Source organism: Camelus bactrianus, chromosome 12 (assembly GCF_048773025.1).
Source record: "Camelus bactrianus isolate YW-2024 breed Bactrian camel chromosome 12, ASM4877302v1, whole genome shotgun sequence".
In the NCBI taxonomy this organism is placed as follows: Eukaryota; Metazoa; Chordata; class Mammalia; order Artiodactyla; family Camelidae; genus Camelus; species Camelus bactrianus.
The window spans coordinates 11,623,950-11,637,978 of record NC_133550.1 but is presented as its reverse complement, the minus strand read 5'-3'; the positions used below and the strand labels follow the sequence as shown (position 1 = coordinate 11,637,978).

Below are 14,029 nucleotides of genomic sequence, written 5' to 3'. Positions count from 1 at the left end.
CATAGGCTTCAGTTTCCCCAGCTGTAAAATGGGGGCAATAATTCCCACTTCGCCCACCCTCGGGACTATCCCAATTTTATCACAGAAGTCAAAAAGGGGTGAGGTGGGTAACCCTGCACAGAGAGATTAGGAAAAGGAGGGGGTGGGGTCTGAAATCAATTACATGCACACATTCATATTCTCTCTCACAACATTCTTTCAGTAAATACACAAAAGTAAAAGAGTAAAAAGATGAACTATAAAACCAGGAACTTTTTTTTTTAATGAATTACAAACTAAATTACAAATAATGTTAATAGCAAGAACATTCAAGGACAAAAGGTGGGAGAAGAGAGACAAAATCATAAAAAGAAAAAAGGATTTTTTAAAGACATTTGCATTACAAATCCCAAGGTGCCCATGGCAACAAGTCCAATCATTCCGACTTAAAAAACTATTATAACCTGAAATATAAATATACTTGTTCATCCTTCTTTTAAAGAAAAAAAATTTTTTTCCCAACCCCCCCACTCAGTCCTAAAAGTGTCAGCATTCTCAAAATGATGTCTAAACCTTCACTTTCACTCCATGGGGTGGCCTTCAGAGGAAGATGGGAACTAGCACCTGAAGAATTAAGAATCTTAAAAAGAAGAGAAAATTTCAAACATCGTTCACTGTCTCCATAAGGCCTCAGTGAAGCAGTCCCTGTCCCAGAGCCTCCCAGACACTCCTTGCCTATAAAAGGGACAGGCAAGAAGACTAGGAGTAATCATTTCTACTGCAGCCCCACCAGGACTGTGGAGACTGGGAATCTGGAGTCTCCCAAACTATTAGGTGAGATGAAACACTAAAACTAAGATATAAACTGGTTGGACCTATTATTTAACCTAATTCTTTAAAACAGGACCCTCCCTATGTTTTTGTTTTGCTTTGTTTCCAAAAGTTCCAACTTAGCCCCTTCGCTTTCAGTTGGCCTTACAAACACAGTGGCTGCAGGAGGCTTGGGGTCTCTGTCATCCCGAACACAGAAAATAATAATTGCCGGGCTTTCAGAGACTGGGATGGCAAACCCTATATGGAGGAATGAGGAAGAGTCAATCTTTTTTTTTTTTTCCTTAAATACCAGCCCTCCTAAGCAATGACTAAGAGGAGGGGGATAGGATGGTCGAGGCTGACATAAGTGCATCTAATACTGAAGCTTCCTTTCAATTTTACCTATTTCTCCCCTCCACCTGCTGTTTCCCCAGAGTTGGCTGGCTAAGAGGGGCAGGTGAGTGCTAAGGCAGCCAGACAAAATCAGTGGGCTAAGATCCCAGGACCAAGGCAGATCGGGCCCCCACTGGAGGAGAGGGTGATCCTGGAGGCAGGGGCTTGGAGAAGGACATCAGAGTCGAAGGTGGGGTACTGGCTTGGTCACATCCTGGAAGAAAGGGTGAGCCAGAGCTGCCTTTGCTGAAATCCGCTTGTTGGGGTCGTAGTGCAGCATTTGCTGGAGGGAGAGACGCATGCTGACTTCAGTAATGTGATAATGGACTGAATGGGCAGCAGGTGTTTTGAGAAATCAGGAAAATAGAATTCCTTTCACCCAAGGCAGAGTTCCTATTTCCCTCCTCCCTATATCTAATGGGTGCACAAATGACGAGAGGCAAGCAGGGGCTGGGGAGATGCTGAGACCAGGAGTCCAAGGCCTCATTCTTCTTTCATCTTGGAAAAACCCTGCCCTAGGGGAGCAACTGAGAAGAAATGGGTGCCCAGCCCCCACTCTCACCGATAACAAGCTCCGTCCATCTTCATCCAGCGGAGGCACAACTTTGCTAAAATCTTGCCTGGCCCACTTTGGGAAACTCGGCTTATAATCAGGCATAGAAGTAACTCCTGGCCAAACCACCTCATCAGGGGTCCCCAGAGTCCGAAAGATCCGGAAGAGTTGATCGATCTCAGAATCTCCGGGGAATAGGGCCCGGCGAGTCACCTGAAAATGGGGAGACAGGAAAGGCCAAGACCCACATTGACATCAGTAAAAACTGCCCACTGAATAATGCGGGTTCCCACAGGCAGTGGAAGGTCAGCAGGGCCCCATGACTCCCTCCCCAGGGCTTTTCATGGGGTCAGTCACACAGAGCCTGAGACAATGAAGTCCCTTCATCTGTCTCCTTGCCCCCTCCTTCCTTCCCCCAACCATGGCTTTGCAGATCCCCAAGGCTGGGTGGGGCTGGGAGGGGGTGAATGTCTGGGGTGCCACTGACGTGTAGCAAAGGGATCCCAAGCCACTCACGGGGTGTGGGGTAGACACTTCGGTCATCCCCCCTCCTTGTGATGCAGCCACTTCTAGATAGGAGCACAGCGGGCAGAGACTGTGTCTTCCATTTCTTCTGTGTTCCCCATAGCACCTAGCATGGTGCTGGGTACACACTAGGTGCTTAACAAATATTTTTTGATGAATTGAGAGATGAATATGGGCAATTGTAGGTAATGCACTGGGGATAAATTCACATTATATTTATAGGCTAATGGTCTCCAAGCCCCCAGTTACAACCCAGATAAGGGATCAGAAAACATGCTGCTGATTTGATTTGAAAACTCAGCTCACTCCACTGTTGTATTAAAGGGGATGAGAGCTCTCTTATAAGGCTGGGCCTCAGGGATCCTTCAATCTGAAAAGCCAGAGGTGGAGGGGGGACGTGATCTAAGTCTGCAGTTTAAATAAAAGGTGTGGATAAGGTGAAGACAATTGGTTTCATCACATTCCTGGTACCCTACAATAAGGTCTACAGGCCAAAAGAAGGAGACACTAAATGGAACTCATTCCCCAAATATATGCAGACTACAGCTAAAACAGCTGTAGAAATGATTTAGCTCAATTCAGGGATGAGACATGTATAGTGCGTGCTAAGGCTGTTTGAGGATATCCTAACATTGTGGGTGGCATCAGGGTTGACAGTCCTTTCCCCACCACCCCTCTGTGCTACTCTAGAGGAAGAACCTTGTGATAAGAGAACGGCCATGATTCTGCGCCAAGAAACACTTTGGTTGTTCTTGAATGTGGGGAGGAGTGGGCTGGGTGGAACTCGGGCATGCCTCCGTACCATCTCAGCAAAGATGCAGCCCAGGCTCCAGATGTCCACTGCTGTGGAGTAGTATTTGCAGCCCAGAAGGATTTCAGGTGCTCGGTACCACAGAGTCACCACCTGGGGACAAGAGCAGGAAGGGGAGGGTGGTGTAGGGGGCATAGAGATGCCCATTATCTCAGCTTCTCAACACTAGTCTGCTAACTCTCAGCTTCTTAAAAAGCAACTTCTTTCCCTCCGTCTTTCCCTTTCTCACCCCTGTGATTTCCCCTAAGTAAAATAACCACATACAACTTCTTAGCTCAGAGTTAACCTAGCCCCTGGCTCTCAGGACCATATTTTCTGAAAGCCCAATTTGCGACCTTCCTGGAAAACTTGAGGCAAGTGATCATAATTTTAATGCTGTGCCATCCAGCTCTCCTGGCTTGATATCAAACTATGAACTCTGTGCATACTCTAAGACCTCTTGGGGTGTCAGAGATACTTTCCATCTAGTGAGAGAGAAACTGCTGGCTAGATATTTTTAGTAACTTTGTGAATGTCCCTGTTAACACCTCCCAGGAAGTTAAGAGAAGACATGCCGAGAACTCACCTCATGAGTGTAAGTACGAACAGGGACTCCAAAGGCTCTGGCTAGTCCAAAGTCAGCTAGTTTTATGGACCCCTCTGCGTTGATAAGCAGATTTTGAGGTTTGAGGTCTCGGTGCAGGACGCGATGAGAATGGCAGAAAGCTAGGCCCTGGAGCAGCTGGAACAGATAGCTCTGAAGAGGGGAGAGAAAAGACTGTTTTTCCATCACAGTGAGCAGATTAGGGACTGCTCTGTGCCTCTAAAGTTCTACTAAAGCCTTTACTATATTAAGTTATAATTACATGTTAACAAGCAATTTCTCCCAGTGGACCCTCAGTCCAGTGAGGATAAAGATCAGGTCTTATTCAGTTTTGCATCTCTTTTCCATATCTTGTGTCCAGCACAGTGAAGGTGTTCAGTAAATGTGTGTTGAATAAATGTTTGTTGACAGATTGAAAGTAGCTCCAGGAGTAAAGAACCCAGCAAAACAGACAACCCAGAAACTGACTGGCTATTTTCCGCACCAAACAGGTGGAAAAGCTCTTTGGAGGAATCTACCAAGTGCCCTTAAGTCTGATTTATCTGAGTTTCAGCTCATCTTCCACCTGAGCTAAGTTGACTCACTAGAGTTTCAACTTCTTTGATTCTCCTGCCCAGCCCTAGGGTTAATAAGCATAATAAGCATAATAAGCAGTGAAAGAGCCACATACAAATAACAAAAGAGTGTGTGTGTATGTGTGTATTGGGGGTGGGGTGGGGATGAGGACTGGGAAGGAAGCCAAGATCACAAATCATCACTCAGTCTGGATTGCCTGCCTTCAGTCCCCAAAAGACATGCCCACGTTGGAGAGGAGGTGATAAGAAGGATTACCTTGATAAGGGGAAGAGGAATGCCAGTGAGAGCAGAGGCATCCATGAATTTCTTGAGATCCTGGTGCAGAAACTCAAAAACCAGGTAGAGTTTGTTTTCTGTGTGAATGACATCCAGCAGCCTAGGGAAAGGGAGTCCAGGAATAGAGGTGAAGGAGAGAAATGCCTAGACAACACACACAGAACACATCCTCCTTTACTGTCAGAGCACCTCCCAGGTACATACTTACTTGACAATATTAGGGTGGTTAAGCTCCTTAAGCAGAGAGATCTCTCGTATGGCAGTACTGGGTACACCCTCCGTCTCACTTGGAGAAGTTGGGAAAGCAGAGATGGGAATGTGGTTACAAATATTCCTTTCCCCCCAGCCCAGTCACTCTTCCCACTCCCCTACAGAGACACCACCCCAGCATCCCCTAGGAAAGGGAAAGAAGGGGGGCTGTAGGGGTTAATTTATGGGTGGACAGGGAAAGGGAATGGCTTTTGGACACATTAAGATCATTATTTCTTCTTTTCCCAAGGGTAGGTTAGCAGAGCCTCCTGGTGAAGGTGAAGAAGGTTAACAGAAAAAAAAAAAAAAAAAAAAGGAGTAGCAGCACCGAGCCTCTCTAGAGGGGCCAGTGAGGTTCAACTGCCATTCTTTTGAAAGAGGGAGAGAATTCTAAGATGAGGGTGGGGTTGGGGCAGTGAGGAGGGCCTATCATTCAAAAAGGTGCTCTTTACTGCTTACCACAAAACCCAACTACACGGGAGTCCTGGGCCCCCTCTCAGAGGCCTCCTTCCTCCTCTTCTTGAGTCTTTCTGACTGTACATTTGGGGGTCATAACCCGACTTTGGGGAGGAAATTTACCATGGATTCTACAGTACCTTATATTCTCCACAGGGAAATCCTCTACTGTCCTTCAACCCACCTCTCCACTTCCAAAGAAGTCGCTCCCTGCTACCTTCCGGTCCCTGGATGGCTACCCAACTGTTAGGGTGGGGGTGGGGGGCACTCAAGGAACTCCCGAGTTAGGAGTCCCGGGTACAGAGGCCACTCACGTGTCCAGGCGGATTTTTTTAAGCGCCACCACTTCTCCCGTCACCTTGTTTTTGGCTTTGTACACAACTCCGTACGTGCCCTCTCCGATCTTTTCCACTTTTTGGAAGTTCTCCATGAAGCGCTAGCGAGTCGGGTCAGCCCGGCCCTGGAGCGGGGGCCTGGGAACCCTGCAGAAAGCGGCACCCAGCTCTCAGGGGCCGAGGAGGGGGAACAGGGCCCAGCACCGCGACCCCAGGTCGGGATGGAACGCACTGTATCTCTCGCTCTTGTCAATTTGTCCAACTTGAAACAATGTTGCCGCCTCCCCCCCCCAGTTCCCGACCGCCACCAGAGGCCCCGCCCCTCCTTCCCGCGTTTCCATGGCTCCGCCCCCAGGCCCTCCTATTGGCCAACGTCAGAGGGGCGGTGCCAGTCGTGCGCCCCGCGCCGCAAATGACCCCGCCCCTCACAAGTTTGATTCTGAGGGATATTAAGATAAGTTTCAACCTAGGTAGGGAGGTCGAATACCTGTTTCCAAGTATTTGATTTGGACTCGAGAATCCTACCTGTGTCCTGAGTCTGTAAGGATTTCCTGATCTCTAAATCGCCGTTTTCACCACCCCCGGGAAAATGTGTACTGATCTGAGATTAAATTCCACCTGGCCCAAGGAGATTCCTCTGAAAAGCAGGAAGCTGGGAATCTCATTGTAAGAATTTCCTGGGCCTCAGAGGAATCGTTGCCTCCGCCTCTCAGACTACCCGGAAATTGTCTCTCTTTGTTTTTGGATGCAGGGTCACTGTTTCTAAAGTCTTTTTGAGAGGTTCTAAATTTGACTCACAACTGATTGATCTACTCTTCCATGGTGAATAGTGTGTACCGGTACGTGTTGTGTTACTTAGCTGCCCTTCAGTCAGTTCTTTCCCAGGAGGATGGAGTGTGAGAAGATGAGAATGACTCTGAAACCAGAAACTCACTGAGTAGCAAGATGTCCAGGGACAGGATCCCTCGTCAGTTCTGCCTTTCTCAGGTCCTCTTGCTCCTCCCAGGCCTCCCTTAGAAGGAGAGGAGGAAGGGCTATGCAAATGAGCACCCCTTTCTTATATAGGGGCTTGTCCCACCTTCCAGCACCTTTGGTTGCTGGAAGAAAGAACAGGATGGATCTGGTGGTGAGAAAATACCTTCTCCATGTGGCTGTGATGGGTGTTTTTCTGACTGTGGGGGCCACAGAAGGTGAGTGTGGGATATGTGGATACAAACAAGTGTAAATTTGGGGTTGCACGCCTGCTCTGGCTTTCCGCTTCCTAATGGGAGATAGCAGCAATGCTTCTGGCTTCTCTCCCAATTTGATTTAGTGAGTGTCTGGGCACCTGAGCTCCCTCCCCACATGGAGATTTGGGACTGAGCCTGAAAATAATCCCATCTGCTTGGAAGGGCAAGAGAATAGTGAATCTTTCTGGTCCTAATCCTAAAACCCCTTGGGCAGTGAGCTGGAACAGGTCTCCAAAAGGGGCGAAATGAATGGGAGACTTTTAGACAATGTCTCAGGCACTTGGGATAGGGTATTTAACGTGAGGAGAAAGAGAATGTGGTATTGGATAGAAAGGTAATGAGGCGCCACACCCCCTCTTTGGGATGGGCATGGGTGAACACAGCCCAGGCTTTGGCTCTGTTACTGGAAGAGACAGGCAGAGGGGTCTCAGCTGAGTATCACATGAAAGGGCTCTGGGGGATTGGAGCCTCGTGACAGGAGTGAGCGGTGGGGGTGGAGATGGTGAGAGGGTCTGGAATGTCCCGTGCTGCTCTGAGGAGGGAGGGTTGGGCATGGAGAAAGAATGGGACATCTTATGACTCTTTTGCTCTAGTGGTGGGATGCTCAATGGGCGATTCCAGATCCTCCCCAGCAGAATCCACCAGGTTTCCGGCACACATTACAAATGGAGTGAGGACAGTTTCTGCTGTGCTGAAATATCTATATCAAATCCCAGTGCCACCATTTCTCTAGATCTCACAGACTTCTAGGAAGTTCTCCTTGATCTGACTTCCCTCACTTATGGTGCAGTTTCAAGTCTTTCCCTTTTACTGTGTTTCCTAATGTATTTTGAAAATATTTTGTTCATATGTGTCCACCTGACGCTCTTAAAATACTATGCTTACTTTCTGAATCCTGATTTTTAAAATCAGAAAAAGGCATTTTTAGATATTCATGAAATTTTATATGGACTGCGTTTGATAATTTTGTCTGGTGTGAACTGACATGCTCATTCAAGAAAATATTTTTAAAATTTTTTTACAGGTACATACTGAATTTGTAGGATTTAAAATAACATGATGTCTGGGATTTACTTTTAAATATATTAGTCAAAAAACAAAACAGCAACAACAATAAAGAATAGATAAAGCCAATGTGGCAAAAGCTGAGAATTGTTGGATCTGGGCGAGACATACGGAGATCCATCTTGTCCCCTTTTCTCAGACCTCTGTCTTGGTCAGTTATAATAATTTTATTTGGCCCCACGCCCAACTTCTACCTTTCTGATCCATCCTCCTCACTGCCTGCCATAGTGGTCCTTCTAAAACACAAATCTGATCTTATTCAAAAACTTCTGAAGGGTGAATTGTATGGTACGTGAATTCTATCTCAATAAAACAAACTAAGAAAATCTTCTCAGGCAGCTTTGCCCACAGGAGAAAAGCCCCCAGCCCCTCTTCTTGGCCTCATCTCTCACAGTGTACGTCACCACATCGCCTAGTGGTCCCCTGTCATGCGTGTGCTTGCATACCGCCATGTATCTGCTCAGGCTGGGCCTCCTGCCTGGAATGCTTTATCCCACAGGCCAGCTTCTCATAGAATCTTTCCCAATATACCAGAGTGGAACTGTCAGTTTAGTTTGTCATTTTGTTGTACTTCGTGCATGTCTATTATGGCTCATATTATACAGCGCCTGGAATTTATAATAATTTATGCATATGTCTATTTCATATACTTTAACTTGAATCCCTTCAGGACCATTTCTTTTTCATTTCTTAAGTTCTCTGAACCTAGCACAGTGCCTGGTATGAGGTGGGTATTCAGTAAATTAAAATATACTTTGAATGTGAGAATGAGTGGGGTGACATGAGACATTGTTATCCCTTGAGAAGGGAGTGAGAGATGACCTTAGGGCCCTCATGGTACCTTCCTTTTAGGACCCAGAGACCGGGATTGGCTTGGTGTCTCAAGGCAGCTCAGAACTAAATCATGGAACAGGAAGCTTTATCCAGAGTGGACAGAAATCCAGGGGTCTGACTGCTGGAGAGGTGGGAACTTGGCAATTTCTGGGGAGGGCATGGTAGGAATGGGGTGGGGAGAGGAGTAAGAACTGGGCTGAATGTAGCTTGGGAAGATAGGAAGGGAAAAGGCAAGTGGGGAGGGGAAGCCAAAGAGTCCCAGCTAATGCAGCTACCCTTTTCAGGTGGCCAGGTCTCCCTGAAGGTCAGCAATGATGGGCCTACACTGGTTGGGGCAAATGCTTCCTTCTCTATTGCCCTTCAGTTTCCTAAAAGCCAAAAGGTGCTGCCAGATGGACAGGTCATTTGGACCAACAACACCATCATCAATGGTGAGTACCTCTCTCCTCCAGGCCTCATTCCCAGGGCTCAGAATCCCTGGTACCCTCAGTGAGCTCAAGGAATGACCCTTCTTCTTCTACTTCTTTTCCCCCACAAATTATAAATGTCATACATATTCATTGTAGAAAAATTAGAAAACACAGATAAGGAAGAAGAAAAAAGATTATAGTCCCTCAAATAGGGGACAGAAGACCCAGTTGATATAGAAGTTGGACAGACTTGGTTTTAAACTTGTTATTAGTATGTGACCCTGGGCAAATCACTTAATTGTTTTGTGCTTCCACTCCCTTATCTGTAGGTTGGGGATGATACCTATTTTAAAAGTTGTTGTAAGGGATTAAAATGTGATAATATATAAATAATTTAGCAAAATGCCTGCCCTAGGCTACAGTGAAGGCTCAATAAATGTTAGTTGAGCTGTTATTTTTCCTTTCCCACTAGCTAGAGTAAATCATCCTAAACATTCTGACATATGGCCTTCCAATCTCTTTCCTATGCTAAGTATATACATAAGAATCTTTAATTATAGTTTCCATCCTCCCCCACCATCACCCCAAATGGGTTATACTGAGGAGAACATATTTTGTAGCTCAGGAGTATTCCTAGAGCCTGTCTCTGGGAGCCATGTTTAAGGTTTTGGTGTATAGTAAGGAATGCCAGAGTTTGAGGGGGACTCTGTATCTTCCTTTCAGGGAGTCAGGTGTGGGGAGGACAGCCAGTGTATTCCCAGGAACCTGATGATACCTGTGTCTTCCCTGATGGGGGGTCCTGCCCATCTGGCCCCTCATCTCGGAGGAGAAGCTTTGTTTATGTATGGAAGACCTGGGGTAAGAGACTCCATTCTTTGGCCTGTTTTCCACACTTGGATTCACCTCTTCCTGCCTGATCCCCTTCCTTTTGGCCTCATCCCTTAAACTCTGTGAGTTTCCCTAGTCTTCACTTCCCCCATGACTCCTTCCTCTTCCATAGCACCTAGTCAATTCTGTTACAGTTCTTTCTGGGAACCATTCTCCAATTACAGTCCCATACCACAGAACCTTTCATTAGGACTCCTTTCCTGCCCCCCATATATAAGCTTCTCTCTGAAATTACCATCCTCAATACATCTCCTGACCTTCCTTCTCTGGTTGTCTTTTCTCTAATCCTGCCTCAGTTCCCTTTGACTAGTAACCCCTTCCCTACTTTTCCTTCCAAAAACCTCAGGCCAATACTGGCAAGTTCTGGGGGGCCCAGTGTCCGGGCTGAGCATTGGGACAGGCACAGCAGTGCTGGGCACACACACCATGGAAGTGACTGTCTACCACCGCCGGGGGTCCCAGAGCTACGTACCCCTCGCTCACTCCCGCTCAGCTTTCATCATTACTGGTAAGGATTTAGGAAGGGACAAGGCCATTCGCAGGAGATGGGGAAGCTTGGCTGGACAGGAAAGAGGAAAGAGGTAATGGTGTGTAACCTTAAAGGGGCAGAGCCAGGAAGATGTGGGCAGAGGAATGTGGGGCTTGGAGCCAGTGAAGGGCCAGTCAGCTTGGGGTTGGAGGGTGTGGCTGTGAAAGGGGAAGCTCTGGCCCAGGCCTGGTCCTCACTTTTTCTGGCTCCAATCCCAGACCAGGTGCCCTTCTCCGTGAGCGTGTCTCAGCTGCAGGCATTGGATGGAGGCAACAAGCACTTCCTGAGAAAGCAACCTCTGACCTTTGCCCTCCAGCTCCACGACCCTAGTGGCTATTTGGCTGGGGCTGACCTCTCCTACACCTGGGACTTCGGAGACAGTACTGGGACCTTGATCTCTCGGGCACTTGTGGTCACTCACACTTACCTAGAGCCTGGCCCAGTCACTGCCCAGGTGGTGCTGCAGGCTGCCATTCCCCTCACCTCCTGTGGCTCCTCCCCAGTTCCAGGCACCACAGCCAGGCAAGTGCCTACTGCAGAAGTCGTAGGTACTACTCCTGGTCAGGTGCCAACTGCAGAGCCCTCTGGAACCACAGCTGTGCAGGTGCCAACCACAGAGGGCACAGGCACTACATCTGAGCAGGTACCAACCTCAGAAGCCATAGGTACCACACCTGCAGAGATGCCAACTGCCGAGGCCATAGGTACCACACCTGAAGTGACAGCCGCAGAGCCCTCTGGGACCACAGCTGCACAGGTGACAACTACAGAGTTGGTAGAGGGCACTGCTGGAGAGGCACCCACCCCTGAGCCTGAGGGTCCAGATGCCAGCCCATTCATGCCTACAGAAAGGATTACAGGTAAGGGGGCCAGTGTGAATGAGGTTTGAGGTGGGGCATTTGTCACCACTCTAAAGAGCTGAAGGACTTACTCAGGACCCGGATGTTACCCCATCCTTAGCTTTAGCAGTGGAGTCCCTTCCGTCTTCACTGGTTTTAAAGTCCCTTAAATTCCTCTTTTTTTTTTTTTTTGCAGGGGATGTAATTAGGTTTATTTATTTGTTTTTTTCAGTGGAGGTACTGGGGATTGAACCCAGGACCTTGTGCATTCTAAGCATGCACTTTACCACTTGAGCTATACTCCACTCCCCACAAGTTCCTTTTAATGGCATGGAATAGATCTGGAGTTCAGGAAACCAGGGTCTTCCTCTAGGCCATGGGGAGAGAACTTGTTGCTTCTCTACCCATGAAAAGAGCTGTTCCCTGAAGGGAAGGTCAGAGAGCAGACTGTAACCATTTACATAATATTTATATCTCATTTTCTGATTACTGTAAATGCACAGAAATCTTTCCCAGACTCTGACACCAATTCCCACCCCACCCACCTGGATCCCCACCCCAAAGCAGGCCTACCTGGGACTGTGGTAGGAACACTGAAAAGGGAGGACTGAGATAGTGATGCTTAGATGAGTTAACGTGTGTTGAGTGTCTAGGCCATGACCTGGCACAGTGTGGGGTGTGATATTTGAGATTTTTAAAAATGCCAACTCTACCCGTGTGACCCAGGAGCAGTCATTTTTCCTCCTGGGCCTCAGTTTCCTTATCTATAAAATGAGACTTCCCAGGTCTTGTCTGATTCCAAGCCTGGATCCAGTAGCTCTGGCCCTACCTGGAAAAAATGCCTGCTTGGCCTCTGTTTCCAGGTGAGTCATTTGTCTCCTGACTTTTCCTCTTTGATCCTCTCCTGCCAGGCTCCCAGAGCCCTCTGCTGGATGGCACAGCTGCCTTAATCCTGGTGAAGCGACAAGTTCCCCTGGATTGTGTTCTGTATCGATATGGCTCTTTTTCCCTCACCCTGGACATTGTCCGTGAGTCTTGTGTATTTTGGGGGTTGCTAGAGGGAGGCGTGTGCTGCCTAGGGCTGCCGAGTGGAAGCACAGCTTGAAAGGAGGAAGCTCACCTGGACAAGAATAATACCCATATCCCAGCGTTTTCATTTGAAGGCAGGAGGATGGGGTTGGAGAAACAGCCCTAGGCTGTTCCTGTCCGTGGGCCTTTGGGGAGGACTGGGAGAGGAACTCCAGACTTAAAATCCTGCAACTTTGCAGAGGGCATTGAGAGTGCTGAGATACTGCAGGCTGTGCCATCCAGCGAAGGGGATGCATTTGAGCTGACTGTGTCTTGCCAAGGCAGGTGAGTAGCCCACTGGTTGCCTTGAGAACTCTTGGGTTGACTGTTGCCCCACACTCTGGTGTCTAGTGTTCCTTCCCAGACCCCCTGACATAAGGTGACATCTCTCCCAGACTACCCAAGGAAGCCTGTATGGACATCTCATCGCCAGGGTGCCAGCCCCCTGCCCAGCGGCTGTGTCAGCCTGTGCCACCCAGCCCAACCTGCCAGCTGGTTCTGCACCAGGTACTGACGGGTGGCTCGGGGACCTACTGCCTCAATGTGTCTTTGACTGATACCAACAGCCTGGCAATGGTCAGCACCCAGCTTGTCATGCCTGGTAGGTACTTGGACAAGAGGTAGGATGAAGCAGGGGAGTGGCAGAAGCTACCTGACAGGAAGCAGACACTGACTGTAGCTCTGTCTGGGATTCTGCTCGTAGGTCAAGAAGCAGGCCTCGGGCAGGCTCCCCTGTTCGTGGGCATCGTGCTGGGGCTGATGGCTTTGCTGCTTGCATCTCTGATATATAGGTGAGAGCCCCACCATCCAGCTCACACCCCCTTATCCCTCATTTCCACCACTCACTTTTCTTCAAGGGAAGAAGCACAGGGAGGGAGCACAGTGTCCAGGAAGGAGCCCAGACTTGGAAGTTAAACAGGCCTGGATTGCAGTCTTCCTGGTGGCACTTCAGGGGAAGTAGCTTAACCTTTCTGAGCCTCTGAAAAATAGGAAAACTAATACCTGCCCTGTGGGGCTATTGTCAGGATTCCAGACCATGGGGTTATGAAGCATCTGGTTCTGAAGCAAGAGTACAATAAATGATGATGTTGATGACTGTTAATAATAACATGAAGAGTGGAGGAGTTTGGGTAAACTGAGTTTTCCACCCATAACAAGGCAACTCCCCAGGCCTAGAGTGCCAGGTCCTCAAGGCAAGGAAGCTTGTAGGGAGAGAGGGGCATGGACAGAGGCTACCACAAAAACAGGAGAGGATGAACCCTGTTAGTAAGAAGGGGAGGGAGCTCGGATCCAGACCAAGTAAACCTGGGATAGCGTTTATCCTCTTCTTTGGAGAAGCACAAACGGGCTGCCCTGGACCATTGCTAACCAGTATCCCCCCTTTTCTCCCAATATCAGGCGCAGACTTGTGAAGCGGGGCTTGGATCTCCCCGTTCCCCAGCTGCCACAATGTAGAACCCACTGGCTGCGTCTGCCCTGGCTCTTCCGCTCTTGCCCCATTGGGGAGAGCAGGCCCCTCCTCAGTGGGCAGCAGGTCTGAGTACCCTCATGTGATGTCATGATTTACCCAGGGGGGGACAGCAATGTCTGTCTTTTCCTCAGTCTTCCCTTGGAGACT

At 48.4% G+C, this 14,029-nt stretch overlaps 2 protein-coding genes across 4 annotated transcripts; one reads left to right on the top strand and one right to left on the bottom strand.

The window, feature by feature from the left end:
• Positions 1 to 232: 232 nt before the first annotated feature.
• CDK2 (cyclin dependent kinase 2) lies at positions 233 to 5,872 on the bottom strand. 3 transcript variants are annotated; one of them, XM_010963889.3, is made up of 8 exons: positions 5,529 to 5,872; positions 4,718 to 4,795; positions 4,489 to 4,609; positions 3,640 to 3,810; positions 3,066 to 3,167; positions 2,255 to 2,398; positions 1,748 to 1,951; positions 233 to 1,468 (listed from the first exon to the last, which is right to left on the bottom strand). In XM_010963889.3, the coding sequence occupies exons 1-8, from the start codon at positions 5,642 to 5,644 to the stop codon at positions 1,364 to 1,366; spliced, it is 1,041 nt and encodes a 346-aa protein (XP_010962191.1). In that variant the 5' UTR covers positions 5,645 to 5,872; the 3' UTR covers positions 233 to 1,363. The 3 variants fall into 3 exon arrangements, with proteins under 3 accessions (XP_010962191.1, XP_010962193.1, XP_045379217.1); XM_010963891.3 differs by lacking the exon at positions 2,255 to 2,398 and having other exon boundaries at positions 5,529 to 5,871; XM_045523261.2 differs by lacking the exon at positions 233 to 1,468 and having other exon boundaries at positions 1,813 to 1,951; positions 2,255 to 2,307.
• Positions 5,873 to 5,989: 117 nt separating this feature from the next.
• PMEL (premelanosome protein) lies at positions 5,990 to 13,976 on the top strand. The gene is made up of 11 exons (XM_010963892.3): positions 5,990 to 6,739; positions 8,696 to 8,806; positions 8,962 to 9,108; positions 9,811 to 9,945; positions 10,322 to 10,483; positions 10,723 to 11,364; positions 12,255 to 12,371; positions 12,612 to 12,696; positions 12,807 to 13,012; positions 13,115 to 13,202; positions 13,810 to 13,976. The coding sequence occupies exons 1-11, from the start codon at positions 6,586 to 6,588 to the stop codon at positions 13,949 to 13,951; spliced, it is 1,989 nt and encodes a 662-aa protein (XP_010962194.3). The 5' UTR covers positions 5,990 to 6,585; the 3' UTR covers positions 13,952 to 13,976.
• The last annotated feature ends 53 nt before the right edge of the window (positions 13,977 to 14,029 follow it).